This window comes from Anopheles marshallii, chromosome 2, assembly GCF_943734725.1.
Source record: "Anopheles marshallii chromosome 2, idAnoMarsDA_429_01, whole genome shotgun sequence".
In the NCBI taxonomy this organism is placed as follows: domain Eukaryota; kingdom Metazoa; phylum Arthropoda; class Insecta; order Diptera; family Culicidae; genus Anopheles; species Anopheles marshallii.
Window position 1 is genome coordinate 67,534,331 of NC_071326.1, and position 24,220 is coordinate 67,558,550.

The 24,220-nt window shown below is 45.3% G+C and overlaps 1 protein-coding gene and 1 pseudogene across 1 annotated transcript; both read right to left on the bottom strand.

The window, feature by feature from the left end:
• Nucleotides 1–7,157: 7,157 nt before the first annotated feature.
• On the bottom strand, nucleotides 7,158–7,996 carry LOC128718434 (adenosylhomocysteinase-like; annotated as a pseudogene).
• Nucleotides 7,997–17,461: 9,465 nt separating this feature from the next.
• On the bottom strand, nucleotides 17,462–21,416 carry LOC128718435 (unconventional myosin IC). Its single transcript, XM_053812060.1, has 7 exons — nucleotides 21,261–21,416; nucleotides 20,727–20,842; nucleotides 20,118–20,580; nucleotides 19,839–20,045; nucleotides 18,035–19,771; nucleotides 17,654–17,964; nucleotides 17,462–17,582 (listed from the first exon to the last, which is right to left on the bottom strand). The coding sequence occupies exons 1-7, from the start codon at nucleotides 21,384–21,386 to the stop codon at nucleotides 17,462–17,464; spliced, it is 3,081 nt and encodes a 1,026-aa protein (XP_053668035.1). The 5' UTR covers nucleotides 21,387–21,416.
• Nucleotides 21,417–24,220: the final 2,804 nt, after the last annotated feature.

Genomic DNA, 24,220 nt, shown 5'->3' on the forward strand with positions numbered 1-24,220 from the left:
GCTTCGAGTGATAAGGGAAATTTTTTGCAAGTTTTTTTCTTCTTCTTGATTTTCCATTTTTTCTTATTTTTGCTGTGCTGCTACCGAAAGTAAAGTAGGCATGGGGTGGGTGGGATGGGTGTATAAGAAGAAATCAAACACACTTTCTTGAATTTCCATCAAAGCAAGCTGTGCCACGGAGCAATCTCGTGATGGGCGCGTGGGAGGGAAATGGGAAAATCCCTTCATATACATACACACGTACACGTACACACACACATAGTTCGTTCAGCAAAATGAATGTGGGGGATAAGTTAGATTATTTCTTTTCTTTTTTTGCTGGCGCACAATCCACACGCGTGTGTCGCATCCACTCTGCGTACAATACACTTTCTTCGGGCATGATTTATTTCCTCGTTTTTTTGTTGTTGGAAAATTTGTTTTTTCGCGTCACACAAACACACATGTACAGGGGAAGGTGATGTATTTTTTTTCTTTTGGTCCGGGTACGGAGATCGATTCTAGGCAAAAGTATTAAAACGATATAACTAACACGTACGCAAAATCGCGTTTGCTTGTTGGCGATGTGTGATCTTTAGCATTTTCTTCGTGGAACGGTTTCAGGGGAAAGAAAAAAAAACGAAACGTATTGAAGCGCATATTTTACGTACCGTGGAAAATTCAAGATGAAAAAAATATGTTTTGCAACTCGGTTTACTAAGGTTTTATTAGGAAATTATGTATAGCGTCAATATTTTTTGACAGTACTTCGTTAAAATTAAAAGTATTTTAACAGAAAAGTTCCTGTTAAACAGGAAAATTGATGAACTATTTATGTTCTGTGATTATCCCGTCCGGAACCAATCCCCCAATACGCAGGACTGACTATCCAGCTACGGGTAAATAAAGTCACAGATAGCTAGAGTTGGCTGTCCTAGACCTCTTAAGGTTGTTGTGCCGATAAAGAAGCAGGAGCTCTTTTGAAATCCCGGCCCAACTAGTACGAATAACAATGATCAACGTCACATGCCAGATGATGGTGGATGGAAAACTTTCAGGGCCCTTTGCTACCAAAAGGGTCTGCGGCAAGGAGATGGGCTAGCTTGTCTACTCTTCAACCTAGCGCTCGAGAACGCTCTTCAACCCCGCGACTCGGCGGTGGAAACTTCGGGGACCAGTTTCTATAAGTCAATCTAGATCCAGGCTGATGTCATAGACATCTTTGGTTTACGCAAGGGGTGATGTACAAATAGGTGAGCTCATTTTCGAAGTCATCCAAAATTTTACCTATCTTGGATCCAAAGTAAGCACCGACAGTAACATTGATGTTGAGATACGCGCTAAAGTGCTGGCTGCCAACCAGTCATACTACAGTCTAAGGAAACTTCTTCACTCAAAGCACCTGTCGCGATGAACGAAGCTGGGACTATATAGAAGTTACTCCTCTGAGACATGGACTTTGTCCAAATCTGACGAAACCCTCTTAGCCGCGTTCGAGAGGAAGATGCTTAGGAAGATTTTTGGCTCCGTATGTGTGGACAATGGAGAAGCCACAACAATGACGACGAATTCACTGTCGTACAACGGATTAGACTCGCCAGAGCTCCGATGGGCTGGTCACGTCATGAGAATGACACCGGACGGAAGTCGTTTTAGACCGTCCTCATGGACAGAAGAGGTCTGGTAGGCCCAAATTGAGATGAAGTGATCCGCCAGAAAGGCCGGGATAATGGATTGGTAGATGAAGGCGCTCGACCGTGAGCGGTTTAGAGGACTCTCCAGTTGTAGCGCCGAATAAGTAAGTACGTATACTCACATATGCCTCTGAGAAATGTCTCCCAAACTGTCAAAATCCTTGGAGCCGCAGATGTCTCGAGTGGCCAATTCTCAAAAGGATTTTTAACTCTGAATGGGTAGAATGAAAGTGAAGGAGTTCTACAATCAGGTGAACTCTTCACTTAGAATAATGATCCTTCCAACGCGCAATGTATAGACCTCGGCTGGTTCCACTGAGCTGATCATGTCATTAGAATGACACCAGACGACCCAATCCCAAAAGTCTCCTGGGAGACGAATTGAATCTGAATTGAGATGGAGAGATGACGTCTATGTGATGTTCAGATATACCGGAATGCGATATCATCTGATGTTCGTTAATCAGACCAAAGCTAATTAAAATTCTTTTTGAATATCAATAATGCAATGGTAATCATACCTTAAAAATAAACATAAAACATATAAATGAAGCTTTTTAGGGATTTCATTGGTGAATTTCTTTTTAAGCAAACATTAAATAAAAATTATAAATAAGCATCTGTTTTGCAAATACTTGAGACCCATTTCAACTCGAGATCACGATAAAAATATTTATGAACAATTGATGGCATTTTTATAGTGTTCGTTTGCTGACAGAGTCTAGCCTCGGCTAGCTTCCAGCTGATGCGTTTGTGTTAAATTTAACTGCAAATAAAAGGACTCGAGGAAATTGCTCGAGTAGCAACTGTTGCACATGTAAACTATGCAGACAGAGTGTCCTATCGGCCGCATCGTTCGCGGAGATAATGACAGCACGGAACTGCCATTTTCCAAAACCTCCCAAATAGGCAAGGATCGAAGATATCGGAAAGGCCACACCACATGCATTAGCTGCATCACATTCCGTTTCGCTTCGGTAGCCGCATCTGTCACCTTCCGGTGGCCACCGTACGCACCATCCCTTCCTCTAGTCACGTTCCCTTTCTAACTGTTACACCGTGTAGCTGCTGTCCTTCTTTGCCGTTCCCGTGAGCAAATAATCAATTAGTCGACCGTCACTACATACAGTTTCTTTTATCCTATATTTTTCACCTTCGACACTCCGTTGAAAATTCTTCCCAGATGTAAACGCGTGGGGAAAAAGACACACACACACTCACGAATGTGAGGGCATAAGACAGCGGGAAGCTCGATAAAGCGGGTGTGGGAAGCAAGAGCTCCGAGGTCCCGATGACAACGGGCAGGTCATAAATTATATTTCACTTCGCTTTGTTACAAACATCACTACACCACCACCACCACCAACTGACCTTATGATCGTCAACAAAACACGATTATTGGGATGGCTATAAACCTGCATCGGAACCAACGCTCTGACGGGGTGGAAAAAAAATGGAACGCGCCTTGTGGCAGCGCTGGAAGTGGAAGAGGAAACCCACTGCAACCGAAAGGATATCGACAAATCAACAAAACTGGGCATAAAAAAAAAGGTGAGGAGACGTGAAAACGGCAAAATGAAATCGAAGAAGTTCGTGTACGTGGTGGTAATAGAACGAGGAAAGTGAAGGAGATAACCCATCGGGTGGAAAAGGCAAACACAACAGCGAACGAAACGTTGTGCCGAAACGCAAGTGTCGGAAGGTAGTGGAACGGTTTCGGACGGGACGAACCACAAATATCTCAGCAAACTACCAAACATATCCTGACAGATGGAACTATCGAGAATCGGAAAAAAGAACGGACGAAAAAAAAAACGTAGAAAGAAGCAAAAGGAAATAGGTAAACCCTTGAGTGAGTAAAGAAAACAGGTAAATGAAAAAGGTAAACCGATAAAAAAATGCCAAAACTCTACAAACACACACAAACACACGCAAGTACGCACCACAAACATATAAAAATAAGAACGATAAAAACCAAGAAATCGTAAGCACGGTTATCCTTTTTTGCTTCTTTGCTTGGTGTGCAAGGATTTTCCACTCCACAGGACTAGCAGACGTGCCCCGGCAAAGGGGGCAGGTCTGTTGCACACGGGAAGACCTTTCCATTTTTTTTTTATGGCTGTCGGTTGCAAGACCCTTAACGAGGTGAGATTGCGTGGAGGGGTTTTGTTTACTTTCGAACTGTCAACCTTTACCACCACACGCAACGCACTATCTAAACCGCAAGAAACAGGAACTACGGAACCGAACACACGCGCGAGCCGCCCTCCCGTGTCGACAGGCAATAGGGAGGCATAAAATAAATTTATAGCACCATTCGGACACCAACCGAACCGGGACGGGAAAAAGGTTCACGCGTACGAGAGTTCCTCGACTGTTCCTTTCGGGTGGTGGGAGGAGGTCCAAAGGAATGGGGAATTATTTATGTTGCATGATTCGTTCAGAAGAGGTTGGAAATTTCGCCTCATTTTCTAATATTCAGCAGCAGAGCAGGCGATGATTTCTTACCTTTCAGTCCGGACAGATCCTACCAAGGGAAAGATGGTGTGAAGGATGCGTATCCCCTTCCGGGAAAATGTGGCTCCTGACGTGCGAGATCTTCGTTGATCCTGAGACGAGATCGAAGAGCCTTTCCTACTCGTGTTGCGGAGTTCCTTGTGCATGAATCACAATTTTGCTTCCCATCTCTTTTAATGACTCAATCGTGCAGCTTGAAGACCTAAACGCTGGAAAAGAGAGGAAAACAAAATGGAAGGAGTTAGACAAGTTGTTGGCTGTATCGTTCATCTCCATCGACCCAACGCATCTTAGCAGGCCCGGGAAACGTAGAGAGACGCGCGGAAGCTCACTCCAACTGTCAAATCACATTAAAATGGCCGATCCCTCCGCTATTTGTGATGATTGTTTTTTTATGCCTTAACAAGCTCGCGTCAAATCGTCCCCGTTTCGTTTTTTTTTTCGTCCTCCTTTTATAGCGCTCATCATCGTAATTCGTCACACTGCAGCAGACCAAGTGTGAAATAACACTTACGCTATACGACGCAGCACGGCCCAACAACCGAACAGCCAACAGTAACCAAACGGATGTTGTTCATTAACTGATCAAATTATGATAATTAACACTCGTTCTCGCTCTTGCCGTCGCGTACTGGTCAGCCAGCGCCAGAGCGCGCCTCGTTGATGTTAATTAAAGATCATACGTTGATGTGAAGTGATTTCATTTTTGGGAACCTTTCACACAACCGGGCACAAATATGCTGGCCAGCGCAACGCAACAAAACACATATGTGCGCGCGTTTCATTCGCTTAATGTTTTTATTTTCCTTTTTTTTCCCTCCGGGGCAGGGAGCTATTCTCTCTCTCTCTCTCTTTCTGAGTGTGCAGTTGAAGGGTGTGGCACGTTCCAGGCTTGATGCAGCACACCAGCATTATATGGACTGGGGGAGAGCCCATCATTTACGGTCCACAAGCGTTCGCCCCGGATATGGTAATTGTTTGCGTGCGGTGAGGTGGCCATGCTGGACACACATTATGCTAGAGGTTTCCACATCCCCGCCGGGTGGAGATTTGATTTTTCTCAAAACAAAATGATTTTTTTTCCAAACCCACCACAACACCAACACATCAAGAACGGAAGAGTTTCAGCTGGCAACAGCTGTGAAATAACGGCACGGACCGTTTGTTTGTTTCACACCTTGGTTTCTTTGGCCAAATGTATGCTGCGACGTCTTCCACCCGGTGAATTAATTTTTGCAAATTGGTTGCTAATTTATTCCATTCCCCTTTTCTCTGCCCACTATTACGGTTGCCATAGTTACTTATGCTATAATGTCTATTTAGCCCTGCAGAACGTTCACGTTGACATCTGGTTCCTTCACCTGGAGGTAGTGGAGGTGAAATTCGATCTACAGGAAGTCTCCGAGATACGCGGTTCCTCTTATACGCCGATTCGGAGATACGCGGTTTTAGGAAATTTGACAGCTGAGTTAGTTTATAGCACAACATCTTAGCAAAGCACGTGAAAAATTGGTAGAAAATAGCTTGATTTTTCATAGAAAATATTCTTTTTTAATTTATTTTAAAGTTTTATTTCAAAAACATTCCTGATTTGCTGAATAAATTAAGTGCAAGGAAGGAAGTCAACTATCTAACTTTGAAGTATAAACGATTTTACCCCCGGATTCGACATACACCGATTTTCCACGGGTTACAGCGGTCCGCTTTAATATCGCGTATCTCGGGGACTGTCTGTACATTCTTCCCGTATTCCGCCTTTCGGGGACAAGTATGCAAACATAAATTAAGATTAGTCGACTAGATACGAGGTGTGGTTGTTTTTCCAGGAAAATTTATCACTTTGCTTGCTGGCGGTCTTCCAGAAGGCGCTACGACATCCCGGTACACGTCACCATCTACACCGAACAGAAGCATTTCCAGCATGGTAATTGGTTCTCATCATAAAATCACAATAGAAACCAAATATGCTATAATTTTTAAACTCTTGATTGACGTTTGACAGCGCCCTCTGGCGGCCGGTGACATTCAACCAGCTTCAAATGTCTTAACACGGCCACCGCGTACGTGGGAGGGGGAGAATGGAATGTTCGCTTCTGGCATAATAAATTTCTTCCATTTTCCACGGGTGCATCGCCTGCTCCGGGCAACCGATGCACCTTTGGTCATGCACCGCTGATGGAGGATGGGGACGTTCTGTGGTTTGTTTTTATGATTTAAAAAAGCAATCGAAACAGTCGTTTTATCGGCCGTCTACCGTTCAAATGGGAAGGAGAGAAGCTCCGGTAAGGTGGTGCGCCACCGTCATCATCATCGATGGGGTGCCTTCACCTGCGTGTGCCACACAACCCACACAACGTTAAATCGAAATCGCTTTTTGCTTGAACTTGCGGCAATGGTTTTTGATTGTTTCACTAAATTACACAACAATGTGTCGCGCGTAGTACGCAGGCGGAGAGACACAAATGAGCAAGAGCCGTCTTCCAGACATGCAATGCAGGGGGAACGGACCCCGTGTGCGGTGCAATTATGTACCTTCCTCTGCCCAACCCATCGCACCGTCCTCCTCCCTCACCTTCCCGGCTAGGGAAAATAATTGCTAGAGCACAAGCAAAGCTATTCTACCTTCAAATGTCATCGCCGTGTAATGTAACCGCGGGGCAAGGAGAGGGGGGGGGGGGGAAGGCGAAGCGGAATTAAGCGTTCACGTGGAGGTGGAGGAGTGGTGTGCTGCATTGCTTGTTCACGGTTCACATGCACAATTCAACCCGAAACGGAATCATCATTCCCAACCATGTGTATCAATGAGTGAGGGCACGCAGTTTTGAATAGATTTTTTTTATTCCATGAAGAAACTGGGGAACAAATTCTTAACTATCTTTTAAAAAGAAATCGGAAAACCTCCCTTCTCAGGTCCTTGAATGTCTTATAATTTTATATGATAGCTTAGTGTGATACTTTCAGCGTGCTCTAGTAGCGATAATGGACCTGTTTGTACAGTCTTTCGGCTGGCAGATTGAAATGTTCCGCCTGTCGTGGACGAAGCTTCGTCAGCTTCACCCCAACCTCTTCCAGATGCAGGGCAACTACCTCCTCATCCAGCTTCTTCGGCAGCACATGCACCCCAACGTCGTACTTCTCCCGACACTCAGCTCTATCTCCGCCAGCACCTGGTTCGTAGACGAGTTCGCCATTACAAAGCTCGAATGTCCCATAGCTCAGCCCAGATTCACGAGACGTCCTTCCGCCAGCAGGATAATGTGATGACCGTTCGCCAGCTTGTGCCAATCCACCTGTGGCTTATTGTTCACCCTCTCCACCGCATTCTCCTGCAGTCACGTGACGCGGATCCTCGCTGTCAAAATGCCCAATATTACACACGATCGAATCATCCTCCTGATTCCTGAGGAAATGTTCCCCAACAGTGATGTCCTTGGAGCCAGTCGTCGTGACGAAGATTTGTGCCTTGCCCGTACACCGGTTGTCGTTTCCTCGCTGAACCCACGGATATCCTTCAGCAGTTCCGGATATTCGGTGTGCACCAGATTGGTCAGAACACCTCCATCGTCCAAATCTCCTCATCCGTTTCACACTTCCACGCGTATACCGGCACACCGGCCTCGGCCATGGCCGCATGGTCCTGGACTGAAGATGTTCCAGCTACTCCACTGCACTTCGGCATCCAGCTCAAGCAGCTTTTCGATCAGAACTACCGTTTGGATGGTTATATGAAGACAGCCAGCAATCCGGACACCTTCAAGGATCTTCCACGGACCATACTTTTCCCTGCACGCCATCAGATCCGCCATCATTCTGTGCAAACTCGGCTAGCGTAGCGTCGGGATCTGACGCGGTTTGGTACGTGCAATTTGAAAAATGTCGGACTGAGTTCATAACAATATAAGAATCGATATTACATTTATGATTAAAGAGCACCAAACTTGAACTAATGTTTGAGTTACAATGTAGAACGGACATAAAACAACAACAAACGCAACGTCAAAGCCATTTTAACGGATGATATCAAGCCGTCTGATGTGATTTTTCCAGACGCGTTTGGATGGTCTGGGAGCCAAAGATTGTAGCGACGCCTGCTGTCAACCTATTCGTGTAGTTTGACTGTAAAGATTAATACTTATCGCCATCAAAGCCCTGCATTTGCATCAATTGGTCCCCAGAATTCAAGACTAGTGAACCAATTGGCCGGCACCAATTGACCAATGGGGGGCGGCTTCGGTGGTGTATTGGTAGCGGCGCTGGTCTTCACACGACAGGACCTGGTCCAAAATCCCATCAGGAGCAATCCCTTCGTTGCAAGGACTAACCATCCCGCTCCCGAGTAAATAATGTCAAATAAAGCCAGAAATGGCAGGCATAGATCTCTTGTGGTTGTTGTGCCGATGAAGAAGTAGAAGAAACAATTGACTTGAAATTTTTATCAGACAATCGTTACACAACTTACTGGCATTGGGAGAGCGTATTTAATCTTAAGTTTACCTCTCTGTGTGTTATAGGCAAAACGATTACATTTTTTAAAGAAAAAAAAACTCATGTTTTCAACTTTACACGTCCGCCATTTTGTCAATTCAGTTCCAGTTGCAACATCAAGATCAACAATTACTAGAGTTAAGTATTTTCTTATTAAAAATTTTTTAATTTTTTTATTCCTGTGGGTTTTCACGAATTGGCAATGGTTACCATCAACACGGTCGGTGGGAAAACTTCCCACCAAATGCGTGAGATAGTTTTAGCTTATAATTTTTCCCTAAAATGTTCCTTTTTCTACCTTCTTCGAGTGTAATTGTTCCTATAAGAAGCACAAAATGTATTCTATTCTTCAAACTAAAGAAACGCATCAGAATGCTGGCTTCCACCAATTTCCGCAATGAGCAGCACCATTCGTCGTCGTAGCAACCCTCTCGCAAAGGGTACTGTGGGCTTCGAATGCACCGTCCATGGCTGTTTCTCGATCAATCCTCCATTTTCCAATGATTGCTGCGAGCATAAAATATTCATTTTAAAATGAGTTCCTCCTCCCACCCGATCCCCGCTTCACCACACACCAATCGGACCCACGAGAGGGTGAGGATAAACCCTCGAAGCACTCACCCTCGCAACATCCGCCAGCTGTAATTGTCATATCGTACGGCCAAAAATTCATTTCGCCTCCCACCAAATCTGCCGATATTTTATTCGTATTCACCAAATCACCATGAAAGGTGTGGAGAACTAATTTAAATTAAAATATCCAGTCAATAAAGCCCCCGGAACCGTACACCTTCTTCACATCTTTCCCTCGCGCTGGAAAATACCGCTTCGCTTTACGAGTTCCAGTTTATCTCGCCAACAACCCCCGCAAACAAAATGCAAGTTCGGTGTGGGAGGGGGGTGATGGAGAGTGTGGGGGAAACGGTAAAACTTTTTAACGATACATACATTTAAGCATCAACAGAAAAAAAAAACACCGGGGCAGAACGGGGAATAAGCGCAAAGAAATCTTCGAAATGAATAAATTGACAAGAAGGGAAGGTAACGGCTGGAACGAGGGAAGCGGGTTGGGGCGGGGATTCCGATGAGACAACAATCGAAAAATATCCGTTTACGTTGAAGCATGCGTGTGGACGGAATCGCGGGTAGGGGGGGGTGGGGGGGGGGGGTTGTGGGAGGAATCGGGACGGTACGGGAAGAAAGAATAACATTAAAATAAGGTACGCGAAGAAAAACACCACAAAAAAACAACAACCTCCACACACTCTTTCCCTCTTTCGCACACTTTCATACAGAATCACACACACACATACACACACGCACGCACGCATGGGAGATCTCTAAATAGCCCGTCTCGCTCACGCAATTGCATTTGCCTCTCGTTTCCTTGTTTTTTTTTTCTTTGCCAACTCCCCTTCTCGCTCTCGCGCCCTTTTAAGCGTTTTCTTCCTTCAAACAAGACCTTTCGCTTCTCAATCAGTAAACGATGTATTTTCTCGATATTGTCAATCAATACACCCTTTTCCGCTATCGCGAGACACAACCTGCCCCCGCCCGCCATTCCGCAACCCCTTTGCAACCAGCCCCCAACAACCCCTTTCCGACATCCTGTGTTTGCATACACACCCTCTCTCTTCTCATCTTTGCATGACGATTTTTCACTCGCGCGTGTGAGCCTTTCTCACTCTCCCGCACGCTCTCCCTTGCGCACACATACACTCTATATGCCGCCCGGTGAAGATACTTTTCTCGATGAAAAAATAAGGGTATTTACTCCAAATTTTACAACCCCCTACACACGCACCCACCCGTCCAGAATGAGGTGGGAGTCTTGCGACAAAAAAGAAATCCTTCCGCGAATTCCTGGAACATGCAAAACTGATGTACTGAGCAGAGCTGGAACACCTTTCGCTTGGTGTGTTTCCACCGGCTGGCTGCGATCACAAGGAGAGCACCGACTCCCCTTTATTTAATTTCACTCCTTTTACTCGCACACACACAGGCACACTCGACGGGAAGCGCACGGGTTCCCCTGGGCAACACCACACCGCTTACTTCCTATGATTGGCGAAATCGTTCGCAACATTAACGGAACAAAAGACGGAAGACAACGCACAGCAAACCCCTTTTTTCGCGACATTAGCAAACAAATATTAAACAAAAAAAACACACACACATACATATCGTCCTGTTTCGTTTTTTTTGCGCGTCGAAAAGGAAAAAGGGTGACAGAAGGAGCAAACAAAGGTAGAAGACCGAAACACCCGCCCGTGCATGTCGAAGACGATTTATGTCGCTCTCGTTTTCGCACCAACACCAACACCTTCTGCGTTATGATTTGCACACACAGATAAGAGAAGAACAACAAAAAAAAACATTCCCTTTTTCGCGAAACCGGGAAAAGAAAAGAACCGTTCTAACGAACGCAGCATAACCGGCCGTCATCGTTCAACGCACATACACACACACGCAGCGCTATCTGCATGTGTGTAAGTGTATGCGCGCGCGAATATCATGCATTTTCGGTAGGGGAAAAAAAAGCAAGAAAGCCCGTTTCTTTGGAAACAGCGTAAGTAATTTTTCGCGCGGATTAAGATTATTCGCATTTCAGTTAGGTTTGATAGTTCATAATCATTAAAAAAAAAACTACTGTATACAAACGCGATATTAAAAATGAAGAATTTTAATTTAAATTATTTAAAATCGAGAAAAATCTTTTTGGAAGTATTATTTTCCGATAAACTAATGTATCATTGTTCACTTCTTAGCGGCTTCTTTCTGCATGCACTTTACACAAATTACACTTAACACGTACGCACACACACACGCACGCACGTGCATCATATGCACGCACTCAAAAACGATATTTCTCGACTTGCGCTTGCCACACACTTGCACTTTAGGACGAAAACGGTATTAAAATCATTTGAAAAAAAAAACAACAGCACCGATGCAAGTACAGAACGAGCAGGAAAGAACGATCGTTGCCCGTGCGCGCGGAAAGGAGAACGCAACCGCGTTTGCGAAGTGAGCGCGTGTGAGAGTGAACGAGTTTGTCGTCTCACCTTCCATCTCACTCACATAATCGCGAATCGTACCGAAGCTGCGTCGCACTGGATCTTCTGTACGATTACCGATCCGGGGCTGGTTTTCTTCCCTTCATCACGCAGCGCATGAAAAGCTTCAATGGAAAATAAAACAAAACCCGCGGGCAAGGAATTTTATCCTCACCTACACCCCCGGTGCGGGACGACGGGAAACATTGAAGGGAAGCGCGCGCGAGAGAGAAATACAGAGCGAGAAAGAAAATAGACAAGACAAGGAGGGAAAAGGACTTGAATATTAATCCGCCGCGCGGTTTTGTATTGCTGCCATATTTTTTTTTTTTTTTCGTCTTCGTTGAACTCTCTTTTACCAGGGTTGCTTTTAATCATATTCACCTTGATTTTTGATTCTGCACAAAACACCCGCGCGCACACACACACACGCACGCACACACTCATGCACGGTTTCTTTTCATCACCTTTCTCACGCACCCCTTCTCGTTGCAGGAAAAGGTAAGGATCACGCACGAACCAAGCGAGATGTCTGGTGATTCTTTCGGCGAATTTATTTCTTCTATTTCACTACATCACCACCAGTGAGAAGGGTGGTGTTAATTTTGCTACTTCTCACCCAAACAGAAACCGTCACTCCACTGCTATTCACTGATCAAATTCGCCGTGAGGCGGCAGCAGGCCCCATCAATTTGGATAATTTAGCCCCCGTTTAGATATTTAGTAAATGAAGGGGAGGAAGGCAACAACAACCCCGGCTGGGCGATGCGGGGAGTTGATTGATGCTGCCGCGCTGCACACACACGCACAGTGGTCACTTTTGTTCTGGGCATACACCAACAAACTATTCACTTGCATGTGTTATTGCAGGTTAAAAAAGACCTTCGGAATGTATTTTCACCACCCCGAAGATGGATGCTGTCGGGGTTTGACGAAATGTTTTTGGGGGAGTGGAAGAAATAGAGCACTGACAGAAATCACGGTAAATAGTGGGCAAATGTGACGAGCACGACGGACGCACATCCGTACGCTTCGAGGGCTTTTTTTGTTTTGATGTTTTTTCTCATCTCACCGTTCGGCTGTGCCCTTTTTTTCGGGCTTCTCTCTCGCTCTCATTTTCTCTCGCATTCGAAGCGACTCGAGCGGAGAAAAAACCATGCCGCTCGCACGCACACCACGCACGCTTTTTGCTGCATGCGGGCTGCGTATGGGTGAATGTGCTACAGCAGGCTTGGCAGCACACACATACTAACTGCTGCTAGCCGGAACATTTGGCAGTGTTCAGACTGGCAGGTTAAAACAAATGCAATAATTGCGTGGAAAATTGTGTGTCTTGCTTTGCATAATTTAAACCATACTAATTAAACAAGAAGATGTTTGATTTATTATCAACTTGTATTTAAAAAAAAATATATTTTGTACAATAAAAGATTTGCGACATTTTACAGAGTATCGTAAATGCAGGGGAGATATCAGTAGTCAACACGATACAACAATATTACAATTGCTCAAAGCTGATGGTGTCCATCTGGTATTAATTTTCAAAACAATAATCTTCGAATAACAAAAAAAAACCTTTCCGCCTTGCTCGTGGTGATTAAACATAGACCAACGCCTCAGTTTCTGTTACGAGAAACAACTAAACACGGCGGATCAACAGAGCTCTATTTTAATTTGTGGTTTAAAAATTTAATTTGTGGATTAAAAGGCCAGGTCAGTTTGTAAACGTTTTGAATGTGGTGCTAATTTCAATCAGAAGTACATTTCATAACAAAAAAGTCAGTATCCCTCACCGGAGAGAGCAGAACCGTCTACTGTAATTGTTCCTACAATGTTGTTTTAATGGAATGGGTTTTTTTTTCTTTCCGAAGCAGATGATAGATGATGCAAAATGATGTCAAATCATTAATATTAGCGAAACGTTGCTTGTATTTTGTATTCTCCCTTCAAGTTTTTTCATGTCTGCTACTCGTATCGTATGAAACATCCAGCATCATCGACCAGGGCACTGTAAAGCATCCATTGTTCTTGCAGTTGTTCTTCTATTTCAATTGTTTCGACTAGTGACTTCATATTATTAACGAGACTTTCTTTCTATATTATGAGTCTGAATGAATCTTTATCCCAAATTGGTGGACTCTGAATCTCTAGTATTACAAATACATGAGTTTCCTAAGAATCACTGAAGATTTTTGGACCTCTGAACATTGGCAAATGTCCTTATAATTTCAAATATCTAATGATTCATTCGTGTACACGTTAATAATTTGTAGCTTTTGAAGTAAAACTACAAATTCGATCATTTATATCTAGGCAGTTCGTACTGTTTATAATTCGTACATATTGTAATTCGTATATCTTCCGTGAGACGACTCGTGATTCAAATAACTCTTCACTGAAAGGTTGATATAAACGAATGTTCTTAAAAGATTCATATGGCACACCCCTACTTTTATGCAACTGATTGAATTCGGAAAACAAACTTCACGCAAGGATTGTCAGCTTTGCGCAAGATGCGCGGAATGCGTAACCTGATACTTTCACCTAAAAAAGAAAAAGGATACACAGTAAATATTGAGAAACAGCATCGATAGGAAATAGTCCGTTTAAGCTGCTTTCCAATGCGGGCTTCGAAATTCATTTCACAGCGGCCACAACATTCAGAAACAGAGTGCCCCGCAGGACCGGATTTTAGATTTTAGTTTCATAATTAATGCTGGAGGGAGAGAGACAGTGAGAGCAAAAGAACAAAAAAAATACACACATCCGTAGACGTGTAACATAATGTGCAACATCCAGTCTTCCACGTTCCTTTCGTGCTGTCCCTAGTTCTGTTCGCACCTTTTCCTCCCGTTGCGAGACAGGCACAACATGAAATGATCATTCGGTGTAAATTTTTAGGCCCATTTCATTCAACAGTTTGTCGTGTCCTTCAGGAATCCGGACTATTTTATTTCTCTTCTTTCCCTTCCTACGGAGGTCCACCCAGCGACACGCACACACGCACTTTGTCTTCCCAGCGTTCATCAACTTTATCCATCATCCATCATGTTTCCGTTCCGTGTGCACGGTTTTGTGTTGCCTGCTGGCGAATATCCTTTCCCTTCGTTTCGTTACTTGATTGCTTTGTTTACCAGCAACAGAAAATGCTCCGTGTGACAAAAGATGCGCACCGCATGGGAAGACAACACCGAACAGGGAGAAGATAATCAAAGGTGTGGTAAGCAGTCCGGTACGCCGACTCGAAAGGATCAAACAGCAGTGCGGGAAAAGGAACTGGTTTTTTTGTTGCTCGTATTCAAAAACAAAACAATAGTAGAAACAATAACCTTTTCCCGTGCACATCTTTTCGTGATTCAGCTGAGACACGTTGAGCTGAGCAGTAGGCTTTGGGTGTGGGGAATGGTTTTTGGCTGTGGTTGTGTGAGAATGTGAAACAATCCCATTCCTTCTGTTTTGCACGTACGAAATTAAAACCACACACACACACATGTATACATGTTACCGAGGAACGGCTAATTTGTGCCACTGAAAATTATTAAAAAGCTGCCTTTTTTTCAAACGAAATGTCCTTCAAAACCCTCCGAACAAATGAATGAACCCGAAAGGGGACAACTGTTTGAGGGAGCGGGATGAAAACAAGATGGAACACTCCGACACGCAAAGGACACTGCAGAGCAGTAGTAGCAAATGCTTGGAATAAAAGCATCCGTGCAATAATTAATGGTTGTTATGGTTCATAACACACCCAGTGCCTACTGCTCTGTCGACTGTGGATATGTGGAAGCTAGCAGAGGGCAACCATTCCCTTTTCCATGCCTTGTTTGTTCGCTTGTTTCCCTTGGGGACCGGAACTCGTTATAGCAAGAAAAAAAAAACACATGGAATCGGGAAAAAGGACACTCCGGATCACATCGCCGTCTCTCGCGATCGGTTCTCACCTTCACAGAGGGCTCGAAAGAAGCGTGTGGTTGAAAATTTATTGATAGGAAATATTGGTTTTCTCCTAGTCCCCTAACGCGTTGATACGTAATGCGAGATACCCAAAGTTCCCGTGTGGAAATGGCCCAACCGAACACCAGCGGAGGTTTCATCTCTCACCAAACAACATTAGGACGAAACCGTAAAAATAATAATAAAAAACGATATTTTTGGCTCGTGCGCATCGTTAAAAACAACGCCGATATCCCGCGGCCTCCGTTACGCGTTGGGAAGGAACTACCCTACGGGAGGGGTGAAAAAAAAAATCCTTCCACACACACGCACACTGTGCACTTGGCAGCATCATGTTTGGTTCTGTGCATCACGAAAGTAACACCTCTTGCAAGCGGAAAATACAAGATACACCGTAAGGCTGTGAGCCCCTAAGGATAAGACAGCAAACAGCCACGTGACTACAGGGACACCCTGCTTTACATACTACAGCACATTAGCATTAGCAGAAGCATTCGTTGCTTTGGGGTATGATCACCGGAATAAAAAATAAAACCATTCCAACCTGAAACGGAGGAGTTCACCTTGCTACAGGGATGCCTTTGGACGTTACTGTTCGGATTTGGCGTACGACAATAACACACGCGAAGGGGTTTTTTTGTGTGAATTAAAAGTATAATAATAAAAAAGGTAATACATGGAAACCCGCAGTCTCGCATTCTGCGGTAGGGTAAAGGTGTGTTTGTAACGGGGAAAGATGTAAAAACTAAGAGAAACAACTAAATTCTGATAACGCTATAACCACCCCAAAACGGCCCTCGTTTTGTAACTATTTCATTTACGATCGATTACATCGGTTAACATCATTTAATGCTACTGTAGGTCCAGTTTGTTTAACTCGCTTCAACTAAGATAAGAATCACTTGCGGCGCCCACACAGTTGTGCGCTCTGATGCTCAATGTATCGTAAAAAAAACGTTCAAACATTACAAATCATCTATCGACTTACGTGGGGGAGAAAAAATGTAATTCAAACCTCTCTACATTTCACTGTCCCGCTGCTGGCAAAACTCCTAAATGCTAATGGCACTTTTCTATTTTACATGGACAGCAACAAAGGCGCGCACGTTCTTCCACGTCCGTTGCGAAAATGTGTCACACATGATGCGGGGCTGCTGCTGCTTTCTCCCTACATTACATGCCGGGACAAACGAGGGCGACGACCGTGCAAGATTTTTGGGCCTGTTTTTTTTTAACATTTTAAAATATATAAACCCTTGCAAAAAATAAACGCCGTTTACACCTCTCGCCCTGGGGTGCACGCACAATTCTGTCCACGTTCTGATCCCCTTTCACAACCGTCTTCTGTGTGCTTCCTGTCCTGATAAACAACCCCTTTTTTTTGCTAGAAACCTTTTCCCAATAATCTTATCCTTCGATTTTATTCCTATTTTGCAAAAATTCGGCGATTTTTTTCTGGGGTGAAAACTGCAAAATAATCACATCAAATGGTTAAGGCACGGGGTGTTACGTCCTCTTTTTTCCGTCCCCCTATATAAATTAGTTCTCCAGTTACAATCTGCTGTCTGCAGGTCCGGGTCGTGTGTTAGCGTACTTGTTCCCATTCATCGTGCATTTCGCGATTAACGCTTACGAGATGCGTTCGTATCTAAAATAACTTCTATTTTTAAACGTCCTTTTGCCCGCTTCCTGCGATCACGCATCTGATTATTGGCCAGCAATCTGAAAAAGGGGTGGCAGGCGGTTTGTTTCAAATCAAATTGCACTACCGAACAGTCACGGCAGGGATATACTCACAACCAACAAATTTCCACTCTTTGCCCGTGTGATGCTGGGCTGCGGACCCGTCTGTATTTCGATGACGCCAGTCTTGCCTCTGACTAGGTTGTGGGACAGCCTGCAAACAGAATGCGCAAGTAATGATGATGAACAGCTGGTGGTTGCTAATTATCCCTTTTCTGTACTTACGATCCCGTGTCAACGATGTTAATGATGTTGCGATTTTTGGTAACATCCAGTATCCATATGCAGCACTCGATGATGTCCGGAATGTCCAGTATAAGATCGCCCTTGTCCTTTTTCAGCTCAAGCGGAATCCGAATCAGCATGATGCCGTCCCTCTCGTTCGTAATGCAAAAGTCGATCTTGTCCAGCGGCAGCCGGTGCTTCTGCTTGTACGTTTTCCCATCGAGCAGATAGACCGCCTTGCTTGACAGGAGGAAGAAGCGCTCGCGTGGTTTATAACCCCGTCGATCGTACTTCACCACCGGCGTGGAGTACTGCAAACGAAAGCGAAAGAGATTTTCGTTAATAAAAGTAAAAACAAGCAACACTCACCCAACCACTTACATGCAATTTTTCACCATTCATTTGCGTGACGGTGAAGTTGGAGATTTGCGTGGCGTGTTGCTTGGCAATCCGATCATCCACGAACCACGGTCCGATGCTTTCCGGGTAGTTGCGCTTGTTGTTTTTGAACACCGACTCCGACAGGACCTTCAGGTCGAGCTGACGCTTCTTTTCCGCGTTCAGGCCCACGCGATAACAGCGGGCTAGATGGAGTTTGTGCATTTTGCGCAACAACGTCGATGCCTCCTGGCAATGCTTTGGTGCCGCTATCCAGGTATGGCTCATGAACGTCTCGGGGAGACTTTTCGACAGCTTAAGCAACCAGTGACGCTTGGTCAGCTGAATGAAGGATCGATTGCATTCGTTCGGTTCGTCGTGCCGTGTGATGAAGCCCTTGATGAAGAACCGAATCTTTGCGGCCGCTTCTCGGCGTCGGTTCAGCTCCTGAATAGCCAAATAGCGCCGAATATACGTCTGGCCGACGATGATCTTGGCGCGGATTGCGAGATATGCATGTCGCTGCCGACGACCCTTCCACCGGGCCTGTATGATCGAGGCCAGATAATGTTTCTTCGCCTGGAACGCATCCTCCGTGTCAAACAGTGTCTTCGGGAAGCGAATGAAAATCTTCGTCTTGCCCATGCGATAGTCGTCCTTTTCGTAACCGAGCTCGTCCGCCAGTATCTGCACACCATCCTTGGCCGGACCGTGGAAGTGTGGCCAGGTTTGTTTACTGAGGCACTTGTAGCGCTGGAGGAACAGTTCGTACGTACGGCGATAAGCGAAACCGGCTCGTCGGACGCGCAAATTCTCCATCAGTCCGAGGTACTTCACCTGATGCCGCACCAGCTCCACATCGAACTGGCTGTGTGTCTGCAGATCGTTCGGCTTGATGCACCGGATGTACGATGGTTCCTTGCACATCAGAATGTCCATCAGGTTGTTGAGGGAGTTCTTGAACTGCGTCACAGCCGTCTCCGGACGCCGCTTGCTGCCGATATCGGACGCAGGGAAACAGCTTTTGATGATACCGTTGCTACACTCCGCCATTGCCTCCTTCAAATCGCGGAACAGCAAATCATTGTTTTTGTCCAGGAAGCCATGCACGCTGTACGTGACGTCACCGGCGTAATGCACCAGCCGGAACTCATCACGACCCATCGTTTTCTGCACGGTCGTTGAAGCGCGGCTGTGACAAATGTAGTGCGGATGCGAACCCAGATTGTCGTTCATCTTCGTGAGGAAACTCAAATCGGTAGGATCGCCCGGTCGCAGGCATTCCTCGTCCATTAGCGCAATAATGCCCTTGTGCTTCTCCTCGATCAGGTTGCAAATCACCTTGTTGTCGAAGTACTCTACCGGTACCCACTCAATGCCTTCGCGCAGATATTCCTCCTGCTCCTGCTTCAGCGTTAGCTCGATAAACAGCTGCTGCAGCTTTTCGTTGCAGAAGTTGATGCAGAACTGTTCGAAGCTGTTCTTCTTGAATATCTCAAACCCGTAGATGTCCAGTATACCCATCACACTGTTCTTCTTGGCCAGATCCGCCGCATGCAGTGAGGTGTTGATGCGTGACACCAGCCAGCTAAATAAGCGATCGTACACGGCCTTAGCTAGAGCATCGCGGGCATAGATAGCGAGATCGCGGTTCAACGGACTCGTCACTATTTCACCCCGGGCCTCAATCGTACGGTGGGTAAATGCGTTCGTTAACTGCTCCTCATTACAACCCAGCAGCTAAAACACAGAAATAAGCAGGATTAGAATTGGAAGACTAGTTGGATGATCTAATGTTATATCTCACCTTCGCAATCGCTGTCACTGACTCTGGTTTAAGGATTTTCGCCTTGCCTTCCTCCTCGGTGAAACCGACGTTTCCCATATGCAGTATGGCAGCTACAATATCCAGAATCTGTCGCTGTTCCAGTTCCAGGATCTCTATAACGGTCATCGCTTTCTGTACTACGCGGAAGTTGTCCGCATCGCGGATATTCGGCACATTACCATTAGCCTGTCGGAAATACATACAAAATAATATAAATGTCCATTCGTAGCACCCCCAGAGCTGTATTCGACAGCTTACCCCATCGCTTAGGTAGTAGTACGTATCCAGGTTTCTTTTGAGGTGCAGTTCACGCAACAGATTATCGTCCGCACCAGCCAGCAGCTGATAGAAGATGTGAAAATTCCTCTCCCCACCGCTCTGATGTATGACGCGCGATTTTTCCAACAGATAATTTAGAATATTACCACCTTCGGGCACACCGGCAAAGTCGAACTGTACGTCCATGTACTTGCCGAACCGGGACGAGTTGTCGTTACGGTTCGTCTTCGCATTTCCGAACGCCTCCAGTACCGGGTTGCTCTGCAGCAGCTTATCCTTGACACCCTCGACATTGTGCGTGTGCCCGGTGGCCGCCGCTATGAACTGTAGCACCTTCTTCGATGCTTCCGTCTTGCCCGAGCCACTTTCGCCCGAGATTAAAATACACTGGCCTCGGTTTTCCTCCGTCAGCGAGCGGTACGCGTTGTCGCTCAGCGCGAACCTAGAACGAAGTGGATCGTTTGTGAGTTTATTTTGGCAGTAAAATAACCTTGCAGTGCAGTGCACGGTGACGCCGTGCAGTCTCCGATCGACACCGTGCACAAACGAGGCCACAATTTGCGGTTCAGCGAGTTCATTGGCACTTACACATGTGGTGGGGCCTCGAAAAAGTGTCGCTTCCGGTACTCCTTGACGTCACTCTCAGTGTAGATCGGGAGCTCCTTGTACGGGTTTACCGATATCAGAACATGGCCAATATAGGTCTGCGTAAAACATAGCACAAAGATTCATTAGAACATTGCTTAACTGTGTACGACATGTGGCATGTAGGGGATATGCGCGCTCTGGGCGTAGAATAACCCTTCCAAACATTGTAACGTGGTAATTCGATCTCATTAGGAACGGACCAAACCTAAACCGAGGTCGTCGTTCGTTACTATTGCAAATCTGTCTCTTTTGCCTTCGTGCAATGCACAGTAGCTAAAGGATTAAAGTATCATATTTCGATCATTGTTTTTTTTCGTTGAGTCGTTGATGAGTTGAAGCAAAATCCCTCCGGAAGGTAATTGACACCACTGTGCGAAACAAGTTGACGAGACAGCACATGATTTATGATGGCTTCGAACGTCTATTTTGAAGACCGTGCTATCGCAGGGGAAAATATTTGTGGCCAATACTCACATAGATGAGGTTCTCCTGAAACCGTTTCCGCAGATTGTCGATGAACGCATCCTCACTTTGATAGTTCTCCAGTAGCACCTGATCTTGCAGGCCTACCCGATCGCGATCGTGTAGTCCTCGCTCCATTTCGGTTCCTTGCCACCGTTCGCAGCTTAGTGTTCTGTTTTAACGAAACGGAAGATACATTTCGAAACATTAGATGGTACGGTACTGCTTTTTGCGGCCTGCTCTATCTCTAGTGGCACTCTACCAAAAAACAATCGATCGATCTCGATTGCTACTAATAAACGATGACCAACGAATTATCAGGCTGCCTATCGCGTTCACAATAATGCCGATCTTGAATCGATTATGTCACCCGATGGCTTTCGGCATTAGGACCCTCCCCGTTCGGGAGCCGTTATCGATATGTTCTCAATGTACAGTTTAAACACAGTCCGATTGTCATTCGATCACGCGCAGTTCTTATCAGAGCCTATTGGAAGGTGTTGAATGAGCACTTGAAATGGTATGAAGAATTGTTCGATAACGAATGGTTTTGTGGAAAGAATGTCATCCAATTTAGGTCGGTTTCGTGCTCGGCAGGTATCAAAAAAGACTCAGCAAAGTGGGGAAAAGTTCCCTACGGTACACCGTACGGACGGTCTGGAGTTTAATCATTCTAATGCACGGTGGTATAAATAAGTAACTCGGGTGTAGCCGTTTAATTGCACACTACTCTGTCCATCGCATGTGACGACTCTCGGGCGACCGGACGGGTCATAAATCTAAACAAAACAATCCGATGGTTACATACAACATTCCGGACGGGAACATCCGCCAAGCTATTGTTTTCATTCCACGGATTGGACAACCAAACATTCCCCCACACGGCACACATCGACAAGACCCCAAAAAGAGACACCGAAAACAAACCCCTGGCGCTGTTAGTACACCGGGTGGTAATTACGTTTCACAGTCATTTTTCATACTGAAAACACAACTCAAATTGAGACACTTTAAGTGCAGCTAATGATCTTACAGCATGGTTGTTTCTTCTTTTTGTCCTTCCTTTGCCTTGCTTGATTGATCACTGGTTGTGTTTACATTCGCAGCACGTGATTAGCTCCTCACTTAATCCGTTTCTTTGATACGTTAATCATGTGCACACTGGATCATCATTCTAACAGCGCTGACACGCAATAGGTAAAAGAAAAGGTAGGGTTAATTCCTACAGCGAACCGAATCAACGCCAGCATCCAGCAGGATCAACTTCCGACTGCGTTGTTTGGATGAAATGTCAGTGTCAGGGAACCAGCAATGTGAGGTGAAGAAGACATGAAGCAAACAAGAAGTAAATCGTCCCCGCTGCTTAGTGCTTGTCATAATAGAGTGTGTGCCAGAGCGGAGCGTGTGCTATTTACACTAACGTGCGCCATTTTGAACGAGTTCGAGTGCATCGGAACCGAAGGCCTTCGGAGTTCGGGAGCTTGTTTACGATAGGAAACCGTACTGAAATGTTGGCATTTCTTTGCCAGCAAAGAGATCCAATTAACGTACGCTCGCTAAATGGTAAGCTTCACCCGTGACATGCTAAGAAAGATGTTGAATGAACATGATCGTTCTTAGAAGCTGGACTAATAATGAACCGATCTCTTTGCCATCACGTGCAACAAACAATCGAAGGTGTTAATCTGATTGATGATACTCATACCAAACAAAAAAGCAAAAATAAACAAAGTCTGTTGCTATTAGCACAATGATAAGAGGCGCCTTGTTCCCATAATTATATCTCCTCCTTTTAAAAAAAGCAACAGCCCGGTGTAGCATTGCGTGCATTCGCCGTGTGAAGCCTTTGCTCCCTCGATGCGTATAATGCATTTCATTTACGGCTCCCTCCCCACAACAACGCGCGCTAGCGTGTTGGACAAACGAGGCGCATCTAATAGTTCCGGGGCGATCGGTAGATTGGAGTTATTGAACGTTTTCCCAGCCCCCGAGTGGTTGCTCGATGGAGGAAAACAACAACATTAAAACGGTTCGACAAACCACTCTCGTTACCGAGGCCGGGCCAGGTGCGATCATCTCATGGAGGGTTGCTTTTTTTACGATCGTGATGCACTTCTTCATCATCTTTGGAGATTTTCCTTTCGTGTGCGGAAAAAAAAACGGAGGAAACTGTCCCTTTCAAGCCCTTCCACAAGTAGGTGATGAAAATTACATCCTTAACATTATTACGCAGTACTTAAACTAATGTCCACTTTCATAAAGAGTGACCTTCAGCAATATGAACGTAATCCTGAGAAGTAATTTCCGAAGTTTTCCCGGGTTGTGTCAGTGGAATGCTCACAAGTTGCAATTAGATCACCTCCATTTGCTGCACAATGTTACACGTCCTGATAAGGCGCAACGTGACACGATTGTCACGTTAACGTTTTAGTCGATTGAAGAAGATGCACAAGCGAGGGCACTTATGTCTTTCCAAGGTTTTACCGTTCCAAAACAATGCCATCACACCGCTCGCTTTCGGGGACCCATCGATAGATACTTGATTGCCTACGACTCGCTCCATTCCATTGATTGGAGCTCGATACTAACGTTGCTCGGCACCGCAGAGCTGGTGGCCATAAATAATTGTTTTACGATATGCGAGGTATATGTGCACGCGAAACAGGAAAAGCATTATTGTTGGGCCGGGTTTGAAGAAACGCGTCGGAAATTGGTGTCTGGCCAAAGGGTAATAAACATGACCGTTTTACGGTGCGCGCCTTGGAATTCGCTTTGAACTAAGTCATTCACCAGAACAAAGATCGCCTTGAGCGGGCCGTGGAGCTTGTGTTCGTCTCCATGGTTGCATTTTACAATTGTGCCAAACGAATGCGAACAGCGGACTCATTGCTTTGTGTGAAATAATACACGATAAGACATTTAAAATAGGCTTCATGATTGTAGGACATGCTTTCTACTGCATGATGCGCTCT

Excerpts from the sequence above, each read along its gene's own strand:
- LOC128718435 (XM_053812060.1), bottom strand. The coding sequence starts at position 21,386 with ATGGAGCGAGGACTACACGATCGCGATCGGGTAGGCCTGCAAGATCAG. Across the intron at positions 19,772-19,838 it reads CAGTGACAGCGATTGCGAAG|CTGCTGGGTTGTAATGAGGA; the intron begins GTGAGATATAAC and ends TCTGTGTTTTAG. Across the intron at positions 17,583-17,653 it reads AACATCGTTGACACGGGATC|GCTGTCCCACAACCTAGTCA; the intron begins GTAAGTACAGAA and ends TTCTGTTTGCAG.